Source organism: Maylandia zebra, linkage group LG9 (genome assembly GCF_041146795.1).
Source record: "Maylandia zebra isolate NMK-2024a linkage group LG9, Mzebra_GT3a, whole genome shotgun sequence".
Lineage (NCBI taxonomy): Eukaryota > Metazoa > Chordata > Actinopteri > Cichliformes > Cichlidae > Maylandia > Maylandia zebra.
The window spans coordinates 23,543,024-23,569,201 of record NC_135175.1 but is presented as its reverse complement, the minus strand read 5'-3'; the positions used below and the strand labels follow the sequence as shown (position 1 = coordinate 23,569,201).

The following is a 26,178-nucleotide window of genomic DNA, read 5'->3' as shown; positions in this document are numbered from 1 at the left end:
AAAAATCCAATCCCTCAGTGATGAGAGGTGTTCTGACCAGGGAGCGGCATGGAGACAGTTTCATATCAATTTCCTCTCATCTCATCTGCATCTTAAGGCGTTTAATTCCACAGGTGGTACAGCTGAGTAGTTTCATTTTAAGCTGTGAAATTACCACTCAGGCACATAAATGACTTGAGGCCAACAAAGATGTCATTTCACTCCCATTTGCATGTCATCGATGTCACATCTGCAGGACAGGAAAGTCCAAACACCGAGGCGTGGTACTGACCTGCACTTTAGTCGAGGTTCAGCTGGCACTCAAGAGTTAAACCTTTGTCCTCACCTGCAGGATTAGATATTCCCCTCAGGGCAGTTTGTGCTGGTTCACTTCGAGCTCTTTGGAACATAAGAAAGAAGAGGCTTAGCTGTTTCACTCGCTCCACTTCTGCTTTTCAACACTCAATCACACCTCAAGAGAAGGGAGAAAATCAAATGTCTGAATCACTCAGTGCAGGTCGGGAAAAAGGTCAACCCGGCCTATTTCTGGGTCCTCTGTTGCCGCAGTGATGCTGCCATCTTTAATTCATAGCCGTTGTCTGGGCTGTCGCCTGGAGCTGGCAGCTGAGTGACTGAGAGTGACCTGCCTGCCTGGGAATTCTGAGGGAATTGTGTCTGGTTACACTCCTCTGGATGCCAGGTGGTTTCACATCAGGATCTCTCTTCAGTCAAAGTGACCCCAGAGTCCCCTCACTTTGACCCCCAAGCTCCTAATTCAGGTTAAAAACTTTTAGATTTAGTTTCTGTTAAATGCTTTGAACTAAAGAAAAAGTCCCACAATATCTATATGTGCCATCTTGCTAAAAGGAAATATTTTACCAAAACACAATAAAAGAAGATAATTACGCTACAGGTTAAAAAAGCTACGGCTAAAAGCTAATTAGCTTCGCACAAAATCTGTAAACAAGGGCAAACAGCTAGCTCTGTGTTAACTAAACATGCTAAGCTAAGCTACGCTAAGCTAACTGGCTGCTTCACAAACATTGGGCACACAAGAAAGCTCTCACCTTAGCCTTGAGAAGAAAACTGTTCCTTTAAACATAAAAAGGTTTTTTTTTCCTCTAATGCAGTGATAGAAGTGAAGCCTCAATGGTAGAATTACTGTATTTTCTTGTGGTGTTAAAGTGAATTATTCATTTTGTCCTTCACCCCAGAGAAAATAGTTTCCTGATGAAATATGGGTGAACAAAATGTCACTGTCTTATTTAAACAACTGTTATAGCAGCGTCCTGCCATGTTCAGATGAAAACGTGTGTGGGGGGGGGGAATGTATAAAAAACATCGAGGATCGTGATAAGGTAACCAGAGCTCAGTTGCTGACACATAGCATGCAGCTTTTGACAAGAACAGACCTTCTGGAGCAGAGAAAAGCTTGGAGCCATCTTTAATTTTAGCAGGAGAGCGCCTTAATGACACAAGCTGTTTAAATCTGCGGACATGGTGTCAAGCTGATGCTAATTTGCTTGCAGGTGATGTTCTTCTCTGCTGTCCCCGCTCCAGCCACGCTCCCTTTTCAATTCACTTGCACTTTTATTGCAGTTGTCACCCGCCGTGCTGTTCTAAAATGGCTTTTTTGGCTGACGGTACAGTTGTCTGTGATTTACAAAAAATGAGCCAGGCGTCCTTGGTTGCACCTTATATCTATAATAAAAGATACTTTGGTGGCCCCAGAGAGTGAATGAAATATGCCCTTAACTGCAGCAGGCCTCGGGATTGGCTGTTCTCGCTGCCAGGCTCCCAGCGTTCTCCTTGGCCCCTCAGACATCGCAGATGGTACCCGAGCACCGGCCAACCACCTGTGAGGGAAAGTGGATGATCAGGCCTCTGACTTCTTGTTGAGCTTAGGGTTTTGCCTCATAGGGACATAGTTAATGTTCCGGGCAAGGTCAGCCAATCACAGCCAAACGTTTAGAGACCTAAATGTGCACTGGGATGTGTACTTAATAGCATTATAATGCTCAGGTGGAGATTGACTGTCGGATAATGTGGTTATATTGTTTTCTAATGAGAAACGTATGTAATTGCTTTTCCTCAAACAAGCCTTTCACTCCTCTCTGATTTCACACTCCCAAGGGGAGATACGCATGCTGCTGTGTCCCAACACGCAGGTGGTTTTAGTTATAGGTGAATAGTTTTTTTGCATGTGCCTGTGCTGCTCCTTGTTTACTTACACGGTTGGTGCACTTGCTGCCCTAAATAGCAGTTACTTGTAACAAAGTAGACAGGACACATCCTCGTAAAGTGTTTCTGTGCTGCATGTAGAGGTCTCAGAAAGGGTAATAGATCCCGTCCAAGTTCCCACTGTTGCATGCTTTTCTGAAGGTGTTATTTATGCAAAGTCTGCACAGCATGTTTTAATGTCATTTTGAAAGGCAGACAGAGACAAACAGTGACTGTAGCACATGTAGTTATGCACTTCTGTCTGATACACCTCCTATTTTACCGTCTCTTGAGAATACAGACCTCTAACTACCGCTGCATCTTGTTAAAAAACTGTGAAGTAACTCCTGTGACCTTCTGGAGTCTCCCTTCATACAGCATTTATAAATTAGGTCACAAAGCATCTATTTTGGGAGCAGAAACTTCTGCATATTTACAGCAGTTGTAGTCGGCTCTCATCTAGTGCAGCTACTAACAATTACTTTCATTATCTTTAAATATTAATATTAGTTTCTAAAGAGTCCTGATTTCTTGGTTTTTTGCATATTTGTCACACTAAATCTTATAAATCATCAACAAAGATAACCTGAGTAATACAAAATGCACCTGATCCTGTGTAAAACCTAAAGCTAATCAAACGTTTGTGGCTGTGAGTCTTTTATATCACTGTTGGGGGGATTGTTTAAAATTCCCCCACATTGGAGGGTTTTGGGTATGAACGGGCTCCAAAGCATCTCAATCAGATATGAGTCTGGACTTCGACTGGGGCGCTCCAAAACCTTAATTTTGATTGAAAACACAATTGCTGGTATGTTTTAGATCATTGTTATAACCGGCATAACTAAGATAAGTGATAACAGTGTGAAAGGTGAGCATATATGACATGTTTTTACTGCATTGCTCACATGGGTCGAAGGAAAAAAGTCACATGCTTAAGTTAAAAATCGTCTAAAAAGCACAAATCATTTCCCTTTAAATCCGTCTGTAACTGCACTTACTTGACTTGAAGAACGGCTACAGATAAGCCATGATTGATCTGTGACGAGGCTGACACGGCCTCAGTACTTAATACCAAACGTAACACTTTTTCATAAAGGTCATTGTGTTTGTGAAATTATCTTGTAGGCCTTGGGTTGAATAAAAGAGCGCGGCTGTTCTTTGTCAGGATGCGTCATCAAGATATAGCAAGGACTCCTTTTTTTTTTCTCCCTCAGCATCGACAAGTCCTTTTTTCTGCCTGGGGTAATCAGCAGCATCCACTGTGATTGCATTTTAATTAAAAGGCGCCATTTTAATCATCTCGCACGGTGTTGGAGAAAGGGGCTGTGCTGTTATCAATTCTATGTCCCTGCCTATCTCACACGCAGACACACACACACATACTGTCTGACTAACTATGCTCGACTGGACGCGTTATTAGTGGAAAGTTGTAATTAATATTGAGAGCTGACAAGGCTTCCCAGAGAACCCCATGAATTAAACAGGGAAGTGATGAGGAAGTAAAGTTGAATGGACTGACACTAATTGCGGAGTGCTGAGATGTGCATGGTCAAGAGGGATTGACTCTTCCAGCTCTAAGTGACTGCTTTATAAGTTTGGTGTAAATTCTTCTTTCACTTACCTTCAAGCTAAATGGAAAAGTCTTGGTAAGTTAAACAAAGTCGTGCGAAAATTAGGGCTGGCAGGTGAATATTGTTTGCACGGTCTATAAAATGTCAGAACTTCATTTTTTCTCAAGCCCAAGGTGACGTCTTAAAATTGTTTCATTTGTGGAAACAACAAACTGACAGGAAGTGATGCCTAATTAGAAAAAGCAAAAATCCTCTCAGTTTAGAAGCTTTAACTGTAATCGTTAATCAACTATCCAAAATGTTTTAGTTAATTTTTTCTGTTGATTGATTAACCAAGAAATTAATTGAACTCTAATTAATGTTCATCATCAGAAAGTCAAATGACTCAGTCGAGAGTGGTAATGGCCCATGCTTCTCCAGCAAGCACTCGGCGACAGTGGGAAAGAAAAACTAAATTTTAAGCTTTTAAGGAAGAAACCACCAGCAGAGCCTGGCTCAGTCATCTGCCCAGACTGGATGGGGGTGAGGGGAGAATAACAACATAAAAGACACCCTGTGGAAGAGAGCTAGAGGTTAATATGGTGATACAACAGGTGCAGGCTACTGACACGATCCAGCACATATTAGCAGGGTGCAACACGCTAGGGAGGGCATACATGGTACTGGAAATTGAACATCCGTGCTGGGTATGGCCTGGAGATCCCAAGGTCAAAATAGGCCACGCCCCATTGGTTGGTTGAGAATGACCGAGCCCAGATGCTGTGGCACTTCCATAGAGGATAGAGCTGGACAAACTGTTGATGGCTAACACAGTGGACATAGCAGTGGGAAGACAGCCATAGCGACAGATGTAGCTAAACCAAGTGATAGCACCGTTAAGAAAAGGAACATGACAACATTCAATATTCATTCACTCACAGTATACATAAAGTTTTGAAATATATCAAAAGATATCAACAGAAAAAACAGTATCAGTATCGGTTCATTTAATTTCTACTCAGTTCAACAAACAGCTGTACAGTACAACACGTGCAGGTGTACGTCAGTCCTGGTCCTCACTCAGGTTGTGTCATTTTGATATATGCTGGGCAGCCAGATAGGCCCCGTGTCCTTCTCCTTGGACTGCTTCTAATTTTGTCATGTTGTTTAGCTCACTGAAATACAGATCTGAATTGGTTGAAGTAAGTGGTCCTCACGTCACTGAGTAATTTACATCTTAAGAGGAAATGCATCTCTGTTTCAACCTCACCTGTCACAGTTTTGTTTCTGTTTGTATCTTCCATTGCCGGTTTATGGTCACTGACCTTATGCCTGGTTAGAATGTTTCTGATTTCTGCCTCTGACAGTCAACGGATTTTCTGCCATTTCATAATCTCTCTAATTTGTTTTGGCTTTTAGTCCATTCTCTCCAGTCTTTCTGATAGATTTCTTCGCATTGTGTGATGATTTGGTTCACTCTGACTTGTGTTTGGTAAGCAGTGCTGTTGTGAGACTTGTTGGGGCGTGTTTGTGTGGACACAGTCTCAACACCAGCTGGCATAAGTGGCTCTTGAGGGATTGAGGGTGTCTTGGGGGGATGGAGCTCCTTTGAATGTTAATTTTGAGCAAGTATCTGCCTAATTCTGCTCGACGGGCATTTGTTGAGTTTTTCTTTGTACATGATAACCAAATCTCCATAAACGTTTCATATATAATAAAGCATGAATGTGAAGAATATGTTTGCAAAGGACAACATTTGTAATCCGATGAGTATTGACCGCCTGCACGATAAAGAGTAACTTGAGCAAAAGTGTAACTGTTTGGGGCTTTTTTAGATTTTTGTTAGCCTCTTTAAATGTATCTGTGTTGATAGTAAGCAATGATTGGAAAGTATTATCCTGGATATGATTAGACCCAGTGTTCACTTGCATTTCTGTACAAGTACAAGTACAACCCTGCCATATTAAAATTGATAAAACTGTATGAAGTTTACCATTAACATTCATATGGATTTTTGTTTCAGGCCTCTAGTCTGGATGATTCACTCTACTTGTCACTCTGTTTTTGGTCTCCACCAACTCCACCAAATGTGGAAATATTTGGCTTTTTATCCGTCAGATCCGTCAGGGAGCACACAGAAAGTTTATCATCTGTTTATTTTCTGCCGCAAACCTTCTGATATAAGACAGAAACCCAGGTTTTAAACCATGAGCATTAGAGTTGTGGTTTTAGTTATTTGTAAATTGCAAATATAACTGAAAATGACTCTTCCAAAAATATATTGGTGCATATACAGGCATCCTTTAGCCTATAATGTGTCCATTAAAATGAGGTATATACTCGTTATGATGCAGAATAATATTCAGGTACAATGAGTTGGAAAAGCAATTCATGGTCTTGGTTTTAGAGCAGTAAGTTCCTTTTCTTCAGTTTGGGACATTCTGCCTTTTAGTTTTGTTCCAGAGAGCTGAGCGACCTTACAGCTCTGTGTTGATGCCCCACTCTACATCGTTAAATAGCAATTTTGCTGACACATTGAAGCCATTACCTTGCAAAAGAGTAATTTCATAAAATGTGCCCTCGACTCCTAAACAAAATGGCTGCGCACTGTGCCTGTAAGTTCCAGTTCCCACGCAGATTAGCCTTTAATAATGCAACAGAATAATGACCTGGACGTCCAACTGGGAGAGAAGAAAATTGAACAAACTTTGGATAAGTAAAGCCTGAAAAGTTCCTCTCTCTTCCACACCTGTCCTTATTATCTGCCCTTTCTGTGCCAATTGATTATCCGACATCCCGCAACTATCTCTTCTCGTTATTAAAGAAGTCTGACAGACACCTCTCCTCCTACTCAGCCTGTTCTTCATTCACGGTCACAAGCTGCTCGTTGCTGTCCATCGAGGCCACCGGGCCAAGAGGGTGCATCCAATTCCGTCACTCTGCATGATGAGCGGAGGGAGGGGAAAAACAAAGATAAAAGAGTTGGAGAAACAGGACTGAGGCTCAGCCTAGTTGTTTGCAGACTCTCCGTGTGTTACCAGCACTGCAAACGCCATGAAGTGGTGTATCATGAGCTCAATGAACTAGCCTAAATCTTGTGCTCGGTGTAGTTAATTTTGATCCTGAATGTGCGAACACCTCCTCCGTACAAGACAGAAAATTACACTTTTTTTTATTTTGTTTTTTTTTGTTTTTTTTCACGCCTCAGCCTTTTCCTGGAAATGTGTAAATGTAGAGGATCACCTGTGCAGATCAGCGAGCAGAACAATCAGTCCTCTGTTCGCCGCAACTCCCACATGAGAGAGATATGAACACAGGGAACAGCTACTCATAATGCTTCTGCCATCTGTTCATTTATTAGTCTGGAACACCCATTCTTAGTCCAAGCATTAAAGCTCATTAATATTCATGCAACATTCATAAATGGAAGCGCTGCCCATGGATTTGGGGTGTCAGTGTCAGAGACAGGATAGGGGAAGTCACACTAATTGATGATTGATGGCTCTGCCATTAGCGGCAAAGCCTAGGGCTAGAGTTAATGTAGTCCTAAGCTGCACTTTTATAGCTCTGCCACATATTTAGAAAATGTAGCTAATTTGGCATTGCATTTTCTCCGCAGCAAAGACAAACACTTTAACGACTTGAGCTGCTTTCATTTCTTGTCTCCTCTTTGTTTCACCTTCTCTGACCTCCAGGTTGCCTGTTTGAAGATGAGCTCTGTACACCCTATGAGTTCTGCGTCAACGGTAAGTCCACCTTCATGTACACATACCTCTTTTTATCATATACAGGACACTTGAAAAGTTTTATCAAGTTTATCCAAAATGAAGTCCTTAGTCCAGTCACACAGGCATAAAGACTCGCTGGAGACTACCAACTGCTAAGGAAAGTTGTGTATTACCCAACATGTTGGGAAGTGGTTGGTGGAGACTTGCTGTGGTGACGTGCAGTTTGCATGGAAGATGCTCACTTGTCAAGAGTGCTTGCAAACTGGTTAGTAAAACTGTGAAGAAAGCAATACAAACTGGAATCAGAGGCCGTCAAAGTAAAGGTTGCACCTTTTGAAACATGTTGTTTCAAGCAAAAAAGCAATACGGGTAACTTTACTTTAAAGGCAAATGCTCTCTTAGTGAGCAGTTGACAAATGTTTGCAGACAAGTTGGCATCTTCCATGCAAAGTGTGGAACGCAATCACAAAGAGGGTTTTGATGCAGCATCCACTTTGCGACCAATTTAACCCGGCATTCAGTGAGGAAATAGACATTTCATCCCTAATGACTGGAGGTTGCCAGAGGGTTGCCAACCAGTCTATAGGCCTATATGACTGAGACTGTAATTATCATTAAAAATGACCATAAAGCTCTGAAACCAATCATTAAAAAAGGTCTTTAAAAAATGCTCATTTGGGTTTCTCACATCTAATCAAACAAATTGTGGGAGGGAGGCGTGGTTGCAGACAGAACAGACACCTCAATAATCGGCTGGATATTTATCTTTTTATTGGTTTTTGGTAATGTCACTTTAGGTTGGTTGTGGGAGATTCGATATACAAAAGGTCAACAAATAGTCATAGCTCACTAAACTTTGTTTTAAACTGTGTGTGAGAAATTATTTTGACTTTTATATCACAGCTTTTCCTCCATGATTTCTCTTTACGCCTAATTTTTTCTTTACAGGGAATGAGTACCAGAAAACAAAGGTCTGGTCACTTGATCATAACTGAATCACGAACAAAAATAATACTCTGGTATTCTGATGTGTTTCGGCTTCCCTTATTAAAAGCAGCTTTCTCTAGGCAAGCATGCTCCATATGAAGCTAGTACAGTATTGTGCGTGTCTGTGTTGCAAATTGGACTCTGTTTCAGAGGAGGAGGAAGGAATTCAGACCCCTGGTTTCTTATAATATTAGCTGGTTGTCTGTGGTACACAATATTATAGGAAATGCAGTCTGCTAACTATAAAGCTCTCAGTACGACGGTGCTGTATCTACACCAATTAGCTGCAACAATAAAATCCAACACTGTAGTTTCCTTCATAAACCAAAACAGAATTGGCCTGTAGACATGGACGCTTGCTCTCTTGGGGGTGGCCCAGGGTGTTGGACACACTGACACTGGCCGTGAATCCCTTGGGTCATGAAAATCCTGATGGAGTGGAGCCTCCATGAGTCAAACTTGTGCCAGCAAATCCTCGTATGGCGATCGCATTGGGATGCCGGGTCAATGCCTTACACTCTTTACTGTGGTAAAATGTCAATTTATCTGCTTGCAATGCAATGTTTAAGTTACTGGTATCTGTCAGCATAACATTGACGTGAATGTCCACATCCAAGATATTCAAGCGAAACGTCGCATGGGAACAAAATGCTATTGGGTCCACCTGTCAGCTGTTTTAATGTTGGTGCTGATCATGAAACTGGAGTTGTGCACCAAGTGAAATTTTGGAGTCATTGCTGTAAGTGCTTGTGTTTTAAATTTTGTAAATGTGAGGTTCACCAAAGTGGAGTTAAAGTCTCAACATCTCCGAACCTGCAGATAAAGCCTTAAGCTATTTTTAATCGCTCACAGATTTATATATAGATAGATGGAGACTGAAGGTCCCGCTCACAGCATTCTTCTTAGTTTAGACATACAGCATGAGTCATACTTAAGAAAAGCTTCAAAATTGAATGTGAGTCAGGCTGCAACAATAATACCACACAATATAAACACACAGAAGCTCTCTGATCTCATTCATCTAATGATTGATGCCGGCGTCTTGCTTTCCCCCCTTTCGATTCCGAGGTTTCTCCAAACCACACATGATCTCGACCTCATCTGCAAACCTTCTCGCCATGGAGCACGGACCTATCTGTCTCAGTGGTTGCCATGACAATGCATCACCGGATGAACAGAGGGGAAATGTCATAGCTTTTCACTGTGAGGCATTCAGGCGGCTCACGCAGCGGGCTGTAATTTTAAAGGGGATTGATAGCGTGTCGATATTGAGGATCGTCTCCGCGGAAAGTCGTCGGGAAAGGTTAATGTATTCAACACAGCAGCAGCAGGAAGTCAGGGAAGGGTCAAACGTGTATGGAGCGGTTTCATGTCCACGTGTTTGTTTTTGTCCTTGCAGGCATAATGATTAAATGCCTGTGCTTTGAGCCTGTTTGTTTGTCTGCACCTTTCAATTACTTTCTGCAGACTCATCCTGAAATCTGTATCACAAACAAGATGAAGGCAACGAGAGAAAGACGAGCACTTTCTCAGGCAGCAGAATTATATGCAAAACATGAACTACAGCTAACAGAACACAAAGTATCAAACTGACTATTAATATGCTAATAAGAGGAAGAGGATGAGAATGACCCGAGTTAACATTCGATTTTGAACTTTGTGTATGTCCTCAGATTTTTGTAAACATGATTACGAAGCCAGCGTGCATCATAGATAACTCGTGCATGATCTGATTACATTTTGAAAAAACCTTCCTGCATAGTTTTGCATACTGTTGAAGGAACACTGATTTGAAACTGATGCCAAAACTCCTTCACACTTGAAGCTACCAAGAACAAAATGATACCAAATAATTTAGCATGGAAAACAACTGAATTTACAGTTTACTTGTAATGAAGCTGATTTTTTTTGCCTGTGAACAACGTCCTATAAGAGTGATACTGTACATGGGAACTATTGCATATTGACAGTAAACAATCTGATTAATGACAATAAACCACTAGTACTGTAAAGTCACAATATGTGGTCTTTTATCGCGGTAATAAATGGACTGGTAGTTTTTTCTACTCTGTTTGAGTACTCAAACTGCTTTCTTACTACAAGTCTAATTCACCAATTCACACATACATTCATGCAAGCTCTTTTTTCTAGTATTAAGTGCTTTTAATCTAACTTTGACTATGCATCAGGGACAATACCGGTTTCAATGTCTGGCCCAAGAATACTTTGACATGCTGGCTCGAGGAGCTAGAACACCCTACCTCCATATCCACAGCTGGCCCTCAAAAATGGACATCATGCTGTGACATAACACCTCTTGTTTAAGTAAAGAATGACTTTTAATGCTTTGATACACAGGTCAGGACACTTTATTGGGCCTGCGACTAATTGCTGTTGTCATTATTGATTACTGAGACATTTTCCAGCCCAGTGAGTCATCCAGTGGCTGGTTTTATCCAAGTAACAGATAAAATGCATCCTAATTGTTTTTGCTTTACTTTTCTGTCAGCTAACTAATCAATTAATCAACTGGTTTTTGCACTCTGTGGCAACACTACAAGGGTTCAAAATTAATAATTGTGGCTGCAGTAACCACATACCTGGAGAACAGAGACGTATCATTACAGATTTGTTCAACATTTTACAAAGATGAGACCATTGATGCCACTCATGCCTGCACTATAAATATCAAGCAACAACTAGCATCTATAGTTAGCTTACTTTAGCACAAAACTACACCTAAAATGCCACATAATTGGGTGGGTGTCTGTGATCTCATGCCTCCGGCAATGACCCTCGCAGAACTCCACACTGCTTAAAAGCAGAATCTGCAAAAGATCTTTTATTTTGAAAATCCACCACCAGTTTCTTTAGGGTGCTCCTGTTTTTGACTTCCTGCTCTCGTCATCAGTCCCATCTACGCTAACATGGCTTCCATAAAAAACAAAACAAAACATGACTTTATTTAATACAATGTTAAACTGATGGCTACTACTGCTTCAATCTTCGAGGCCATGAATACCCGAAATCTTTAAAGGGTTGGAAATACTAGTTGGCTGATTGTGTTGACTCTGCACTGAAGTGAAAAAAAAAAAACTAGATAAAGTTATTTCTAGAAATGCTGAAACACTGTTCTGAGATGTGTGTGTGTGTGTGTGGTTTTTTTTTTAAAGGATTGGGATCATCTTCTATTGAGAGGGAGTGGGTAGACTTTGGAAGTTAGCACAAATTGGGAGACCTCCTCCTTGATTTCCATATTAACCCAGTTTCAGAGGAAATGGGGAAAAAGCAGAGAGTACAGAAAATAATATATAAAAAAAAAAACTTTAATTACCTGCTTTGCTAAAAGGAAGAAAAATAGAAAAAAAAACTGCTGACACCTTCGCAATAAAATACCCCGAGGTAGACAAGAGTGTCTTAGTGTGGATACATAAGAACATGAAGACTCATGAAGAATGTAATGTGGATGATCATTTCTTTGGAGATTTGTCTGTTTGCATCAGCCGCAGCACAGCTTGTGAGTCTGTGTGTGAGAGCGTCATCATGGCAGAATATGATCCTTGAGGCACCTCGAGGCAGGAACATCTAAATATGTTTTTGAGTACTTTGGCAGGTGTTCGTGTGTTTGTTTGTATGGAAGTGGACAGATTTGTGACCGGATACGCAAAATTTACCAGGCGTGTGAGTTCAAAATGAAGACCAAATTCAGCCCACGGGTACCGAGTACTCATCTTATCACGTAACAGTTTAGTAATAAACTGGGTACTCACAGGCTAGAGCGTCAGCATGTAGCCGGTGTGATCCCCATGCAAGATTGGCCTCTAGTCGTATTTTCATTTTAGCTTTTATTTATTTATTTTGCCGTGCTCACAGAATCCGTCTCCAACCGAAATGCAATTACTGCGCTGTGCTTGTTCACTGTAGGAAAATATATACAGGCAAAAAAGACTAATGTTAGATTAATGTTGTACCTAATATGCAAGTAATGAAACATTATTTAGTTGCCTCATCGGCACACTCAGTCTTGCTCTGTCATTCTCCATTGGACTCCTGATGAGCAGCATCTACTGCACAGACACATGATGTGTGGGAGTAACTAGGTCTGCCACATCAACTCTTCCTCAGGTCCCCGAAGGAGTAACCTGGTTTATTCTGGGCTGGGCCAACCGTTCTTCACCCGGCTTGTTGCCATGCAGGGTGGCTGAGGGCAGGGAAGGGTTGCATCATTTTATATGTGACTGACTATCGTTTTCAGTGCTTATGAAAACACATTCTTATTTTTGCACTCAAAAGCATGAAAACAGCTCTTTACTAATCAATCTCTATTCATCACGAACATAAGACCCAAAATTTACCGCATCCATAGCAACATATTCACCCCCTTTTAAGCCAAACCTAAACCACTGGTGCAAATGATTGTCTAAACGTTTCAGCTACGCTTTCTTTGATCACACTGAGCTTTAGCATGACAATATTTTATAATTTAACATTAATTTGTCAGCTAAAATCACAATTAACTGCTTCCTTGCAGATTTTATTAACTGTAGCTAGCGAGAATGAGCTAATATGTGATGAGACTTTAATTTTTTTTTAATTGTTTGTAAAAATATGATATAATAAAAGACTGCGACAGGTATCAGCATGCTCACTAGCTAATCTTCCCGTCTTTTTTGATTTTGATTTTGAATAAAGATGCTTCATGAACTGTAGATTAGGTAGATCATTTAATATCCTTACACATACCATCTGACTTCCTGCCGTCATGTCTCATTTTTAATGCAATGCTTCAAATCTTTACCCTCGTCTTCAGGGAATGCTTTTCTAGACGTTGTTCTAAAAGCATATGTGATTACCCGGGAAATGCATTTTAATTTGATGCAGCTCTCCAAAGTCTGTGGCTTACTGCTATCACAAGCTAGGCTAAAGTACAGCGGATAAGTGCTACATGTTTCCCTTGGGGCACACTATTAAACACTTAACCAACAGTGTGGTATCGATTGGCGGTTATCTTTCCTCCACTCGGGCCAATATTGTCTGAAACATCCAGACTTTATTTCAGATTTAAGCTATTTAGGTGATGCTTCTATTGATCAGCAACAAGTGCAACTGCAGCATAAACACCTTAAGTAACCACTACAAAATCCATCATATCAAAACAATACAAAAAAAAATCTGCAAGGACAGAGAAAGAGCGCCAGAGCTCAGGAGGCAAATCCAGGAATAATCATGTATGAAGTGCCGAGTAAAGTAACTGTAAGTATCAAAAGATGCTACAGCAGGTTTAACAAAAGACGCGAGCTCTTCAGGGGAAGGAAAAATGTAATAATAGAGATGATTTATGCCCCACAGCCATATTCAACAGGCGGTATGTTTTGATCTGAAAGTCTGATTTATCTTTATTCATTTCTGTATTTCCATGTGCATTACAGAGCATGCATAAATATAATTATCATTTCAAAGCCACAACTGCCACACAGGAAGCCCAGAATAACCTGTAAACACTTCATTAATCATATCCTGATCACTTTAGCTTTTGTTCCCATACATTGTTCCTTATTTGCAGACTACATCTGGCCGGACTCGGTGCGTTGATCTGAGTCTATTTATTTTCATAACATGAGTTGCGGCGCTAATACACCTGTTCCAATAAATCTTAATTTGTCTCCTGGGTCCGTCTGCCTCATCTTCTGAATGTACAGTCTTTTGGAAATGCTTTGCTGACTGTCAGCTTTAGTGTTTCCTCATGTTATCCAAGAGCATTAGCTTTCACAGTTTAAATAGCTTTAGCAGCAGCCGGGCGTCTCTCTGTCTGTCACAGCGAGAGGAGAGACGTGCCTGGATTTAGAGTGCTTTACCTTTTTCAGCTGAAAATCTTCTTTATTCCTGCCAACGTGCTGCTTATCCAGTCACAGCTTCTCTTGAACATCACTGATTTATGGGATGGTGCATTTGAGGGCTGATCAATTGATTGATTCTGTGACCTACTTTATGTATTATGGATTGGACTTGATTGAGCTTTAATTGCGCTGCAGTCTTGCCACTGCAAGACAGCACATACTGATGTATCGTCAGCTTAATGCTCCCTTAAGCCTCGCAGGAGATGATCAGAAAATCACTGCAACTAGACTTCAGCTGGACGGTTCGGACATTCATAGATCTGTTCCACTCATAGTGACATATTTTAGGAAAATTATTTTGCCGTTTGACTGATTCCCACGTGTCAACCCTCTGCATACCAAACACATGCTGGGAACCTCCAGGCCTGGAATTAAAATGTTGTTTTTATCTGTCAAAAAAATAGAAGGAAAGAAAAATGTGTTTTCCTCCAAGCTGTCAGCTACAATAACCATTCCTGCTTGTTTTGATCTCCTCAATATTGTAAATATACTCACTAAAGTGACAGGATAATGCTTTGTGATTCATTGTGCATGTGGCTCTGAATGGCTCGGCACCACCTCGATAGACCAGTCAACTGTTATATTTGCCAAACAAGGATTTCTTTGTTGTTAAACACCTGACTTCTATATTTAATGCACTAAATCACAGTGTGTGTGTGTGTGTTTTCATATCTGGTTGCCATCGGGAATGTCCCTGACAACAGAGAAGGAAGTAACATGTGCCATCACTATGGAAACCAGTGAAGGATGCAGAGCATCAAACATTGAACAGTTTTCCGTCACTTGTTATGTCACCAGCCTCCCTTTATTTCTTACATAATAGTCACTGATAGTGTAATAACTTATAAAAATATATCACAAAACACTCTTATTTTGGGATCATATCAACTGCGACACCCGGAAAAAAAAAAGAAGAGGGATTGTTGGCAAAGAGGAAGGAGACAGTTGACGTTCTGTGATGCACACACGTCTGTGATGATCTGAGTCTGTAGGTGGGAAGTTTTCCTCTGCGCCGTTGGAGTTCTCGAAATAACTCCGGAGCGTTGCACCGTGCTGTCTATGCTAATTCACCTCCTCCCACAGGCTTATTCCTGTACAGAGCTGTCATTTAATGATTCACAGGGAAGAGGGGGGGGGAAGCTGGAGAGGGACACACCCGCATCTCGTTAAAACTAAGAATTCAATTTAGAGCATCGTTAGACATCACATTATTATCTTTCACGCAGAATCACTGTAGCCAAAAGAAAACTGCTGTTTCCATTTGCAGCCATTTATATTTGGTGGTATGGCTGTGCTGTAGGACACACCCAATCACTATCCACTTGTATATGGAGAAAGACGGAGTCGGGAGAACCGACACAGAATACTAAACATCTGATTAAGCCAGAGAAGGCATGAAAAGAAGTGAAAAGGAGGTTATAGACTGGAGGTGGGTTGTAAAGTGGCTTGCAGTTATGCAGTAACTTCAGACAGGCCCATACAGCTCAAAATATTGAGCCTCATATAAGACTGGATTGCTAATTGGACGTGTAGAACGGTATCAAATGATTGCACCTGAGCATAACTTATTTACCTGAATTAACATTAAGCTTGATCTCCAAAAGAGATGTTTCACTCTTAATGCAGAGAGACATCCACTGATCATGGTCATTTCGGCTTTTAATGATTTCTTGTGATTTCTTCTGTTTCCTGCGTACAGTAGCTCAATCTTTGTCTCGTCTGACCATATGTGTCCCAGTGTAGGTTACAGGAAATCCAAAATAAATTCAAATTTGTGCACCCAGTTCTTGTTTCTAAAGTCATTAAATGTACAATTATTCCACCCTGGAAAAAGAAAAAGCTAAGGAAACTTCTGACTACCGTCTGTGATTGAAAAATATATCATAAATCGTTTGATTTGCACTTGTCTGTTTTCAGAACCCTAGGCAGAAAGTTGCAGTATGTAGTGGACATCAGTGTTTGCGTATTCTTTGTTTCCCGATGTGTCATTAAATATCACTCATAGCATTGATGTTTGCTGTCATTGTCCGACATCTTGGGGCTAATTAATGGGAAGCTGTGGTGCATGGCCAAGTGCTGATTCACATCATTAAATCACAGCTAATCACAGCGGCATCCCTTACACATACTCTCACGTGGCAGCATAGATGATTGCACACATATGAGTGCACGCTCGTGGAGGAAGTAGCTCAGATTGAAACTGCAGGATTCATCTCCAGAGATCTTCTTAGACTTTCATTTAGTGAGTTTAGCAAACAAGACGCATGGATTTATCTTCCAAGCTGAGAGAAGGTGACAACACGGGTCATTTATATTCTAGGCCTTGCATCTACACACTCCCTCCTGACCCCCGGAGCCTCGGCATCTTTCAGAGGTCTACACCATCCATTGAATTATGGGGCTGATAGGGGCTCTGTAGCGTGGGTTGCCTAGCAACTTGTATTGAGTGAGGCAGGAGGCCTGCTGATAGGGAGATTACTGGGGTTCCCGATAAAGTCCTTCCTGCCATGAACGCCGGCTTATCGTGGTGCTGTCGGAGGAAAAAATGTCAGCTATTAGCTCCCCAAAAACAGGAAATCAGAGGTATGAGGCACGGCAGGTGCCTCACATAAATATAACATTTCACCTTTACATCATCAAAGCCACAAAAAAGGGGCTGTAAAATTGTGTGTGTGCGTTTGTTTCTCACTTTAAGCTGTAAAAAGAAAAAACACTCATGAACCTGTTTTCACCATTTTCCTCTGTAGATGGAGTGTTTGGAAGGTGCCAAGAACTGGCTGGTGCAGACCTGCACACGTATGATATTTCTTCGTCTGCTCTGCAACGTCTCAGGATCCTCCTCCAGAAACTGGCTCACAGAGGTACAAACAGCCTGTCCATCTTTGTCCAACTTTCTTTTTGTCTCTTCGGCATCAGTCGCAGCAAATGCCTGTCAACTGCCATGGTGCAACGCAAGCCAAATAAGCCAAGCTGTCTCTTTGGCTAGGCGCAGCGTACCACCAGAGAGCTAGAACAGGTCATTTGACTCATATCAGGCTATTGTTGTGCCCCCATCGCCTAACTCTGGCAGCCAATCAGACCAGCACGTATGCCGCTCAGACATTTAAAGCTAATTTTGTGGATGAAAGGCTGTGAGGTGTGCAGTGTAATCACTTCAGACAGTGTGTACTGCTCACTCACTGGCAGCTGGCAGTGATTTTTTTTATATATATTTTTTTTTCATGGCTATACATCTTCAGAGATATATTACATAAGAACTAACTATATGTGCATCTAATTTAGATGGAAATCAGTAGGAATTGCAAATATCTGTTTCTTGTTTCCTAACATGGAGACATGCCACCATTCCTTTGGATTTTGTATAATCAGTGCATCTAATGTGGGAAAATTGATATTCTCTCTTGCTGATACAATGTGAACGCCAGCGCTAATTAGGAAGCATGAATCAGAGGGGAAAAAATAGCTTAAATTCTGTGTACAATGGAAAATATGAAGCAAACGATAGTATTTCATTTCATGGGCCTGTGATTTAATAATTTAATAGCATGTTTCCTGGAAGCAAATATGTAATTTGGTACTCATTATAAGTATAAATGTAGACACAACATGTTCAGGCAGTACGTTCCTAATTAATTACATCCAATTAAATGCCTGAGCGTGTGCACAGCAGGTCAGATGAACATGCAAAAAGAGGAAACATGTCTACAATTCAGCATAGACGGGAACGTTCATTATAAACTCGTTAAAATGAATAGGTACCAAGAAAATACATGTTTGTAACTGCAGCTATGACCCACCAGGGGGCAGTAGACACCTTTAACACAGACCGTGACCGGCCGCTCAGCCCTCCAAGCGTAATTGGCTTTGCAGGCCACTCTGAGCTTAATATCTTTTAACAGGCGTAAACCAGTGTTGAAAATCATTAAGAGTAAGCAGCCGGCCAGAGAAAATCAAAAAAAGAAAGAAAAAAAAGAGGGAGAAAATGGAGTGATGAATATTAAGCTAGGCGAGACCACACATTTATTCTAATTACTGCTTAGAAATAAACAAATGAGAGCGAGGTGGATGAGAAGAGATCCGGTGTGTAAATGTTTTTTTTTTTCTGCTCTGTTTTAAGAGGTGTTTAACTCTTCAGATGGTTTTCATTATGAGACTTCTTCGGTGACCTTGTATTTTAAGACTCCCGACACCACAAACATGACATCATCACTTTGAAACATGCTCGCCCATTCTGTCTCGTAGAATTACATCCACAGACACGAAGCATTATCTTCGGATGAGTCCACAATGCACTGTTAATGCTCGGTGGCACGTTATTCTTATCAGCTCAACAGCTATTGAAGTGTCATCTTTGAGACATCGGGGACCCTTTTTGAGGCTAGACGGGGTTATAGAGACCATTGTACTGTAACCCAAATTGAAGAGATGAAGGGGAGGAAAAAAAACATCAATGGAATCGATTTACAATCCTCTTTATCTTGCAGGTAGAAATCACACAATCTCTGCTCAATGCACAACACCAATGTCATTCAGATCAATAGAAACTGACCCTTGTACAAAAGGGCTTGGGTTGTCTGGATGTGCCCCCATTGGCAGAGCACATTGTCTGGTATTAAATTTTCACCACAATACCTCTTGAATGCAAGACGCTGTCATCCAGCTGCAAATGACTTTTATATTACACGTCATCTAAAGCTTAGTTAGTATTCACCGTGCACAGCTGCAGTCTTCCTACACATTTCATATAGCTAGACTGCTGTCAAACAGCTTTGGGATCATTACGGCTCTGCTAAATATGTGTGCTGCTGTAGCCTTGGATTGTGTGACTATACACACAGGAGCTAATTCAGTTACTGCAGCGATTTGAATTTGATGTTCAATATATTCAAATGATGAAGTATTTAATTGACCGTTCTCTAAAGCCCTCACTGGAACAGCAATTTTCCAATCACAGCAGTGCTTTCCCTACTTTGTGGAGGGCAGTGGGTTCTCCTGTGTTTTTTGTGTCATGTTATATTCTGTCCTCTCCTCTGGTCTCTGTTTCACCGGGTGATGGGAGTGGCTAACAAAGCAGATGAACTGAAGGTAAGGTCACAGAGAGAGTTCTCCCAGGAGAAGTTAAGAGAAATAAATTAGCAAAATTAGGTGCATCGGACAACTTCTAGAACTCAACCCATAAACTTGACCACTATCTCTTTTGTGGTCGTCTGCTTTTGATGCCTGATTTATGCCACTGCAGATGTGTCCTGTCGTTTACAAAGGTATTTGTCTGCAGAGAGTCTACAGAGAGGAGTTTTCAACCACTGCAGACAGATAGGCAGTCCAAAACTGCCCATCTATCTGCCCACGCGCTACCATCACTGGACCATAATTTCCCCATTAACCGCTACACTGCTCGCAGTGCTTCTGCCCTCGCCACATATACTGCTTTTGTAATCCACATCTCCTCCAATGCTGAAATTTCAGTTATATTTTGGAAAGGAGGAAGACGTTGTAGAGAGCCAAATCTGGGCAGTAGAGCAGATGGTGGGTGATGACTGTGTTGCTGTGGCCAGAAAAACTCATGCCTTTTAACTATGCTGTGAGCGGGCGCACAAATGCGTCGAAGTTCAGGTCGTTTGTACTCAGATGTTTTGAGATGTCCACATTGCCAGTGTAATGGTGGGGGAATCCATTTAATCTGGGAAAAACAACAAGCAATCTCCTGGTTGTGCTCCTTACCTGATGCTCATTCTTCATGACTTCTGTTTGCTTTCTGTCCCAAGGCCCAGCTATCATCACCTACGATAATCCGTGGCATAAAACATGGGTTAGTTTAACATAAAAGTTGATACAAGTTTGTAGGCCATGGTATTATGAATACGCGCACATGTGCAAGTGAGGCCAAAACTGGACCAAGGAGCTAGCTAAAGAACAAAGGAGGAGTTCTCCAAGGAGCACAGGACCTTGAAGGGCGGAGAAGGTTTTGCTTTGTTATTAAAGGTGCTGTTACAAAAATTTTGACTGCAACTCATACCTGGGTCTTTTAAACAATCTCTGCCTGAGTCTACCGAAATTCCTGAAGATGCTAGAAGCTCAGTGTCGATAGCGAGCTACTAGCCCTGGCTAGAGCGAGTGTAGCTCTACGTTTACCTCATTCATTTACAGACATAGCAACCGTAGCTATGGAGGAGGAGGGACTTAGCAAGCAGTTGTGCTCCTAGAAGGTGAGTACAGTTCATACTAGGTCCAGATCAGTTTTTATGCTTTCGAGCGCCACAAGCTAAACATCAGAAAGAATTATGTCAGAATGCAAGACTGGTAACATAAAGTTGATGGAGCATATCAAACTGCAGTAACCTAAAGTTGATTGATTTCGTGACCCTCTGTAGAGCAGCACATAGTCTCATACAGACAAGTCAAATAAGATGATGCACTGTGACAGTTGCATTAGTTCTATTGACAGGAATCATCGGTCAGGGAGACTCAGTGACCATAAACTGACATCGTGTCCCTCCAGCGGTACGGAAACAACAGGTTACTCGTGGTCCTGCTTCGGATCCTGCGCAAACCTGCTTTCCTTGACAAACAAGCAACTAAAACTGCTGTTGTTGTTCACCATGTTCCACTCTGTCTGTTCCTTCACAGCCTAGCTAGATAGCAGCGGGGAGAAAAGATACACTTACAGGCTAATGTGCTGCATGAAAACTGGAGTTGTTATAAGGAAAACACGGGGGATCTACTCAATCATTCAGTGTGACTCTGGCTACTTTCTGCTGCAGGCTTTGACTCAGAGCAAATTATTTGCTCCAGTTTAACTACACGTCTTTGCACTCTTGTACTGTAGATGTTCTATGCACCATATAAACATATATTAGCATTTAACTGGGACGAGAATAGCTAAATCTAGGTGGGGCTGGAGCTTTTACGCTTTCATTAAATTTTATTTATTGAGGTGTGAGAGTACTGAGTTCTGAGTACTAACATGAACCCCACAGCAAATGCAGCAGTATGTTACAAATGGCACTCATACAGCATGTGCATTCATATAACAGAGCCTACATTGATTTAATGCACTTGTCAAATTCAGATTGACACATTTCACATTTCGACTAATTAAACAGAACTTGCTGCTAAGTAATTCAAGCTCTTTTCCATGAATGCCTTTAAATCAGTTAGTGCAAAGAAGTGAAGGAAAGGGAAAAATCTGCATTTCAAAAAAAGAAAAAACACCACATGAAACAACAAGTCATGTAGACAGGATCCCATCTAATAGGCTTTGAATATTTAGGAGCCCCCCACACACTCCCTCTCCCTCTGTCACACAGAAAACAGACAGGAGGCCAACAGAAATATCTTGCTTGTTTGAAAGCTGTTGCACTAATGGCAAGGCGTTAATTAACTGAGGCATTTGCCTGAGACGGGATGCTATCCTTAACAGGCGAAAAGCGGCAGCACTTGATGATGGAACCTGCTCTTTCTCTGGACTTACAGATGAATTTGCATGACATTTAGCTCCTCAGTGCCAGGATAATCAGCGGAGAGGTTGATTGAGAGGAGCCCAACCGTAAAGGCCCCACCACTTTTCTCCCTGACTTTTTTTCTTTTATAAAATGGCTCATTTTGATTCTGTAATTTGTGCCGGCATACTTTTTTCCTCAAGTGGGGCCCATCGCACGCAGACAAAACATTGGTATGTATGGAAATGAACGCATTCCCCAGGAGACAGAGGGGATAGAGGTGTCACAGTCGATGAAGCCGGCCTCATCCTGTTGCGGCGCCATTGCGCATTTACCACTTGAACCTATTTAACCGGCTACAGTAAACTGCAGGTGCCATATGGATCCTTTAGGGCTGAAGCCAGGCCCGATCCTCCCATTGCCCGCTGATGATGGCATAAATGATGATCACCACTGTAATATATAGCAAATATACACCACACTGCGTAAGCCACGGGTAGTTAACTGTCATTGTTGTACGGATGGATGGCTGAGCTGCGTTCCAGAACAGTGACAACATACGCTGCTTTGTGCTCCATTCACTGCTGCCAAGAATGACTAGAGGCATCTGTAGCTACTCTGCATTGCTCAGATCCTCATCTGGTGCTTATGAATATCTATGAGAATATCCAGCGTGTATGGGTGAGAAACCCGGCTAATGAAGACATTCTGCAGTGTTGAAACGCTCATTCCTTCACAGATTTCTACTTCACAGTCTGTTTCCTTATTAAACCCAAGAGCAGCATTGGATTCTTTAGGTAGAAACCTCTTTAGAGTCTGGTAAAAAAAAAAGTTAGCTGTGTGGCAGCAATTAATTGATTCTCATTGTAAAACACTCTTACTCTGCAATCGCCATGTCGTCTGTGTGTTCTTGTTTTTAAAATATAATATGGTTGGTGTTTCATCGCTCTCCGCCAGTGGAATCCTGTGTCTCTTGGCTCATTGGGAATGGGGCCATGTTTTGGGTATCTTTTTTGCTTGGGTAGCTCCATCTGGTCTTGGCACCACTGTGCTTTGCCCCTGCCCAGGAGTTCTGCATCCCAACTATGTGTTGGCAATTAGCAAGGATGTTGGCACGGCGTCAGGCCACTGTGTGACATTCTCCCCGTGCTTGTTGATGGGCTGTGCTGTGCGCGCATATGTGTGTGTGCGTGTCCGTACATGTATGTGCAGACATGTGTCCCTACATGTGTGCATGTGTAGTCATGTCTTCAGTTTAGCTTGTCATAATTTTGGACTTCCTCTGTTCTTTCATCCTTTATCCTTGCTGTTTTGTACCATAATGTTTACTCTGCAATGCTGAGAGAACTACAGTATAACACTTTCTCTGAAGTCTTGTACAGTTGAATAGTTCTCCGTGCTGAACAGCAGAACAGTGTAAGCAACAATATAATAAAACTATCATATTTTAATATTACTTCTTTTTTGTTTTTCTTTTTTTTTCTACAGGTTTGACATGGCAGGATGACATCACTCAGCAGGTCATCTCCAGAGAGCTCTCCAAATTGAAAAACATCCCCCTCCACCATCAAGCCACCCCTCCAAGCCTCCTGACCACCTACAGTAGCTCCAGAGACAGGAAACTGAGGCCTGGACAAGATGAGTTGACTAGAAACCTTCATAAGTACCTGACGGGACTGGGCTTCCTGCCTCGGGCTGAAATAGATGGACAACCTGGAGTCCAACATGAGGTGGCCAATATTCAAGTGAGAATCCAGCACTGAGTAAATGTGTAGGAGCCGCTGGGCATCTAAGTGAAATGAACAGTAACAAACACATAAAAATGACCCAAAAAAGCAGAAGGGCTGAAAAAAGGCTTGTGGTAGGATAATGTTAAAGTTAATTGTAACATTTTGCAGAACCTTACATGACAGGTTGATAACGTATGGTGGGAAAGGCATTTAAGAAGCAACTGGATCTAAATGATTGAAAAATGATGAAGAAGGAAGTAGTGTCAGGACTAAAGGTCAGGTTGTCTGCCATTTAATGTGTTTCAATCTAGTCCTTCAACTTTATGGCAGGGACATACTAAACTGAAATATGCTTTAATGGCTCATGTAAAAGTAGGTGCAACATTAAGGTTAGGATTTAGGAATCCATATCGTCCAAGTAAACATAAAGCGTCACATATTCTTGGCTAAATTATAGAAGGGCCTCTTCCCACTTCTTTTGACAAAGTGTCAGTATTCTCCTTCTGCTGGGGTCGCCCTCTTGTCTTTACTTTGCCTTTGTTTCTTGCTTTCTGTCTTCGCTTCCTCTCCCACTGAGCTGGGAGCCTTTTTATACAAAGATCTTCCATCACCTCTTTACATTATTCAGTCCTTATATTTCGGGTGGAACCCGGGCTTTGTGTGAAATGTGCTCCGCATCCTTCATAGCCGAGCTGCTTCCTGCTGCTGTGTCAGTGCAGCCATAATGCAAAGTTGAAGAGTTCAGGACCTTCCTTATTGATGAAATGAGCTCCTTTGTTGTGTGGTGTGATGGAAAAAGGCAAACATGGTTAGCATGAATGGCAGAGCAGCCCCCATCTTGCTGTGCTAATGCCATTATAACCTCTCAGTACGGCGGGGTTGGAAAGACTGACATTTTCTCTATATACATTTGAAGGACGGAAAATGGCAAGGAAGATAGCTAGTATTAGTGCAAAAGCAACATGGATAATGATGCTGTTCAGTGGAATGGATATACTGTATGCTGAATTGAAGTGTGGGCTCTTATGATTCACACGAGAGGAATTATTTTTCTTCCTCTCTTAGAGCACAATCACACATTTTGGTGCCAATATTAATAACAGCTACAATACCAAATGGTTAAAATGCCTCTAAACATCTTTGTATCATTTTAATGTAAATACATTATTCATCATGTGTCAAATATATACTCATATGACGAACTTTTAAATCAGATGACTCAGTTTTCTCTCTCTCTTTAGATAAGGCATTGCTGCTACCTCTCAGATAGAGGGGTTATATTTTTTAAAGTTTGTTGTGTGCTGTGGAAATGCATGAAATTACTCTTTGAGTGACACTATCTCATCTATGATTTCCATAATGCAATTTCCAAGAGCAGTTGTCTTTGATCTGGATTCCACATTCATATCCTGTTCCGTCTCGTCGAGCTAAGGTTGCTTCTCTTTTTATACTGAAGCCTGTCACAACAATGCTGACCCAGTACAACCCATTTCAATGTTGTCACAAAGAAAAAAATACTAGGTTATACTTATCATATGACTGATATGTCGCAACAAACTCTACAGCCATGCTAGCAGTTTCACAAGCTTGTATTTAAGCATGCTAACAGTGATAGCATAGTGACATGGCTTCAAATCATCATACTCCATACATTAAGGGCTAAAGCTAATAATACTTTTAGCAAGATGAAAAGATTTATAATTCTTTATGTCTAAGCACTATTTTAACTCCCAGTGTGTAGGTTAGCTAGTACGCGTACTAGCTAACCTACACACTGGGAGTTAAAATAGTGGTAGATAGTGAATAGTGAAGATAATGCTAGTTAAGCTAACACATAACTAGCATTAAAAAGACACTTTTCTAATTACATACAGCCCTACAGAAATATTGCTTAAAGCTTGTTATTATCCATCTTTAACCTTAAAAAGCTACATGGTCTTAGCTTTAGCTTAACTTCGAGAAATATATAACCCTACAGCCGACATTTGGAAGTTATAGTTTGTCTGCTGCAGGCTATCCAGTTTTGTCTCCTTAAAGTTTTTCAGTTTGAAAAACGTTTTCAGCTTGTACAATAAATAATTCTGGATAATTTACCCTGTTAGCGCCTCTCAGCACAAGGATGCTTTTAGGTATTTGACACAGCTGAAAAAGATGGCACCTTCACATAAGGCGTTAATTATTTTCCCTTCCACTATGGGGTGGCTGTGGCTCAGGAGGTAGACTTTAAGTTTTTTGTTTTTTGAACAAAACTTTTTGCACAAAATGGATGAAGGAATGTTAAGGAATGACAGCTATTTTTACACACAGTCCCACAATTTTAGGCGCTAAAAATTCAGTTGAGAAGCAGTTTCACAGCGAGGAACAGAGGCAAAACTACAAAAATAGTGTCTTTGCCTAACCAATTATAGACCCAATAGTACATATCCATTCATTGTTGCTTGCATGTAGGGTTTGGGTGCAATGTTAATAGCACCCAAACCCTACTCCTAAGCCTAAGCCTACTCTTAGATGGACCAGGGTGGATCTGGTGGATGATATTACTTAGAGGTTAGTTTTCTTCACTCTGTCATAGTTACAACTTACTAACAGGCCGATCCATTATAGGCTAGCTTGGTGAAAATGTGTGACATATTGACAATTGTCTAAAT

The 26,178-nt window shown here is 41.3% G+C and overlaps 1 protein-coding gene and 1 long non-coding RNA gene across 3 annotated transcripts in view; one reads left to right on the top strand and one right to left on the bottom strand.

The window, feature by feature from the left end:
* ptprn2 (protein tyrosine phosphatase receptor type N2) overlaps positions 1-26,178 on the top strand; it is a 152,425-nt gene that overhangs the window by 14,794 nt on the left and 111,453 nt on the right. The window contains exons 2-4 of the mRNA XM_004546830.6: positions 7,445-7,495; positions 17,109-17,222; positions 23,289-23,545. Of these exons, the coding sequence (XP_004546887.1) occupies positions 7,445-7,495; positions 17,109-17,222; positions 23,289-23,545 (422 nt within the window). The remainder of the gene's footprint in view (positions 1-7,444; positions 7,496-17,108; positions 17,223-23,288; positions 23,546-26,178) is intronic.
* On the bottom strand, positions 1,781-25,712 carry LOC143420310 (uncharacterized). Of its 2 annotated transcripts, none has more exons than XR_013100130.1 (3): positions 25,625-25,712; positions 20,083-20,142; positions 1,781-1,835 (listed from the first exon to the last, which is right to left on the bottom strand). It is a non-coding gene; the product is annotated as an uncharacterized LOC143420310 (long non-coding RNA). The 2 variants fall into 2 exon arrangements; XR_013100131.1 differs by lacking the exon at positions 25,625-25,712 and adding an exon at positions 20,378-20,483 and having other exon boundaries at positions 1,785-1,835.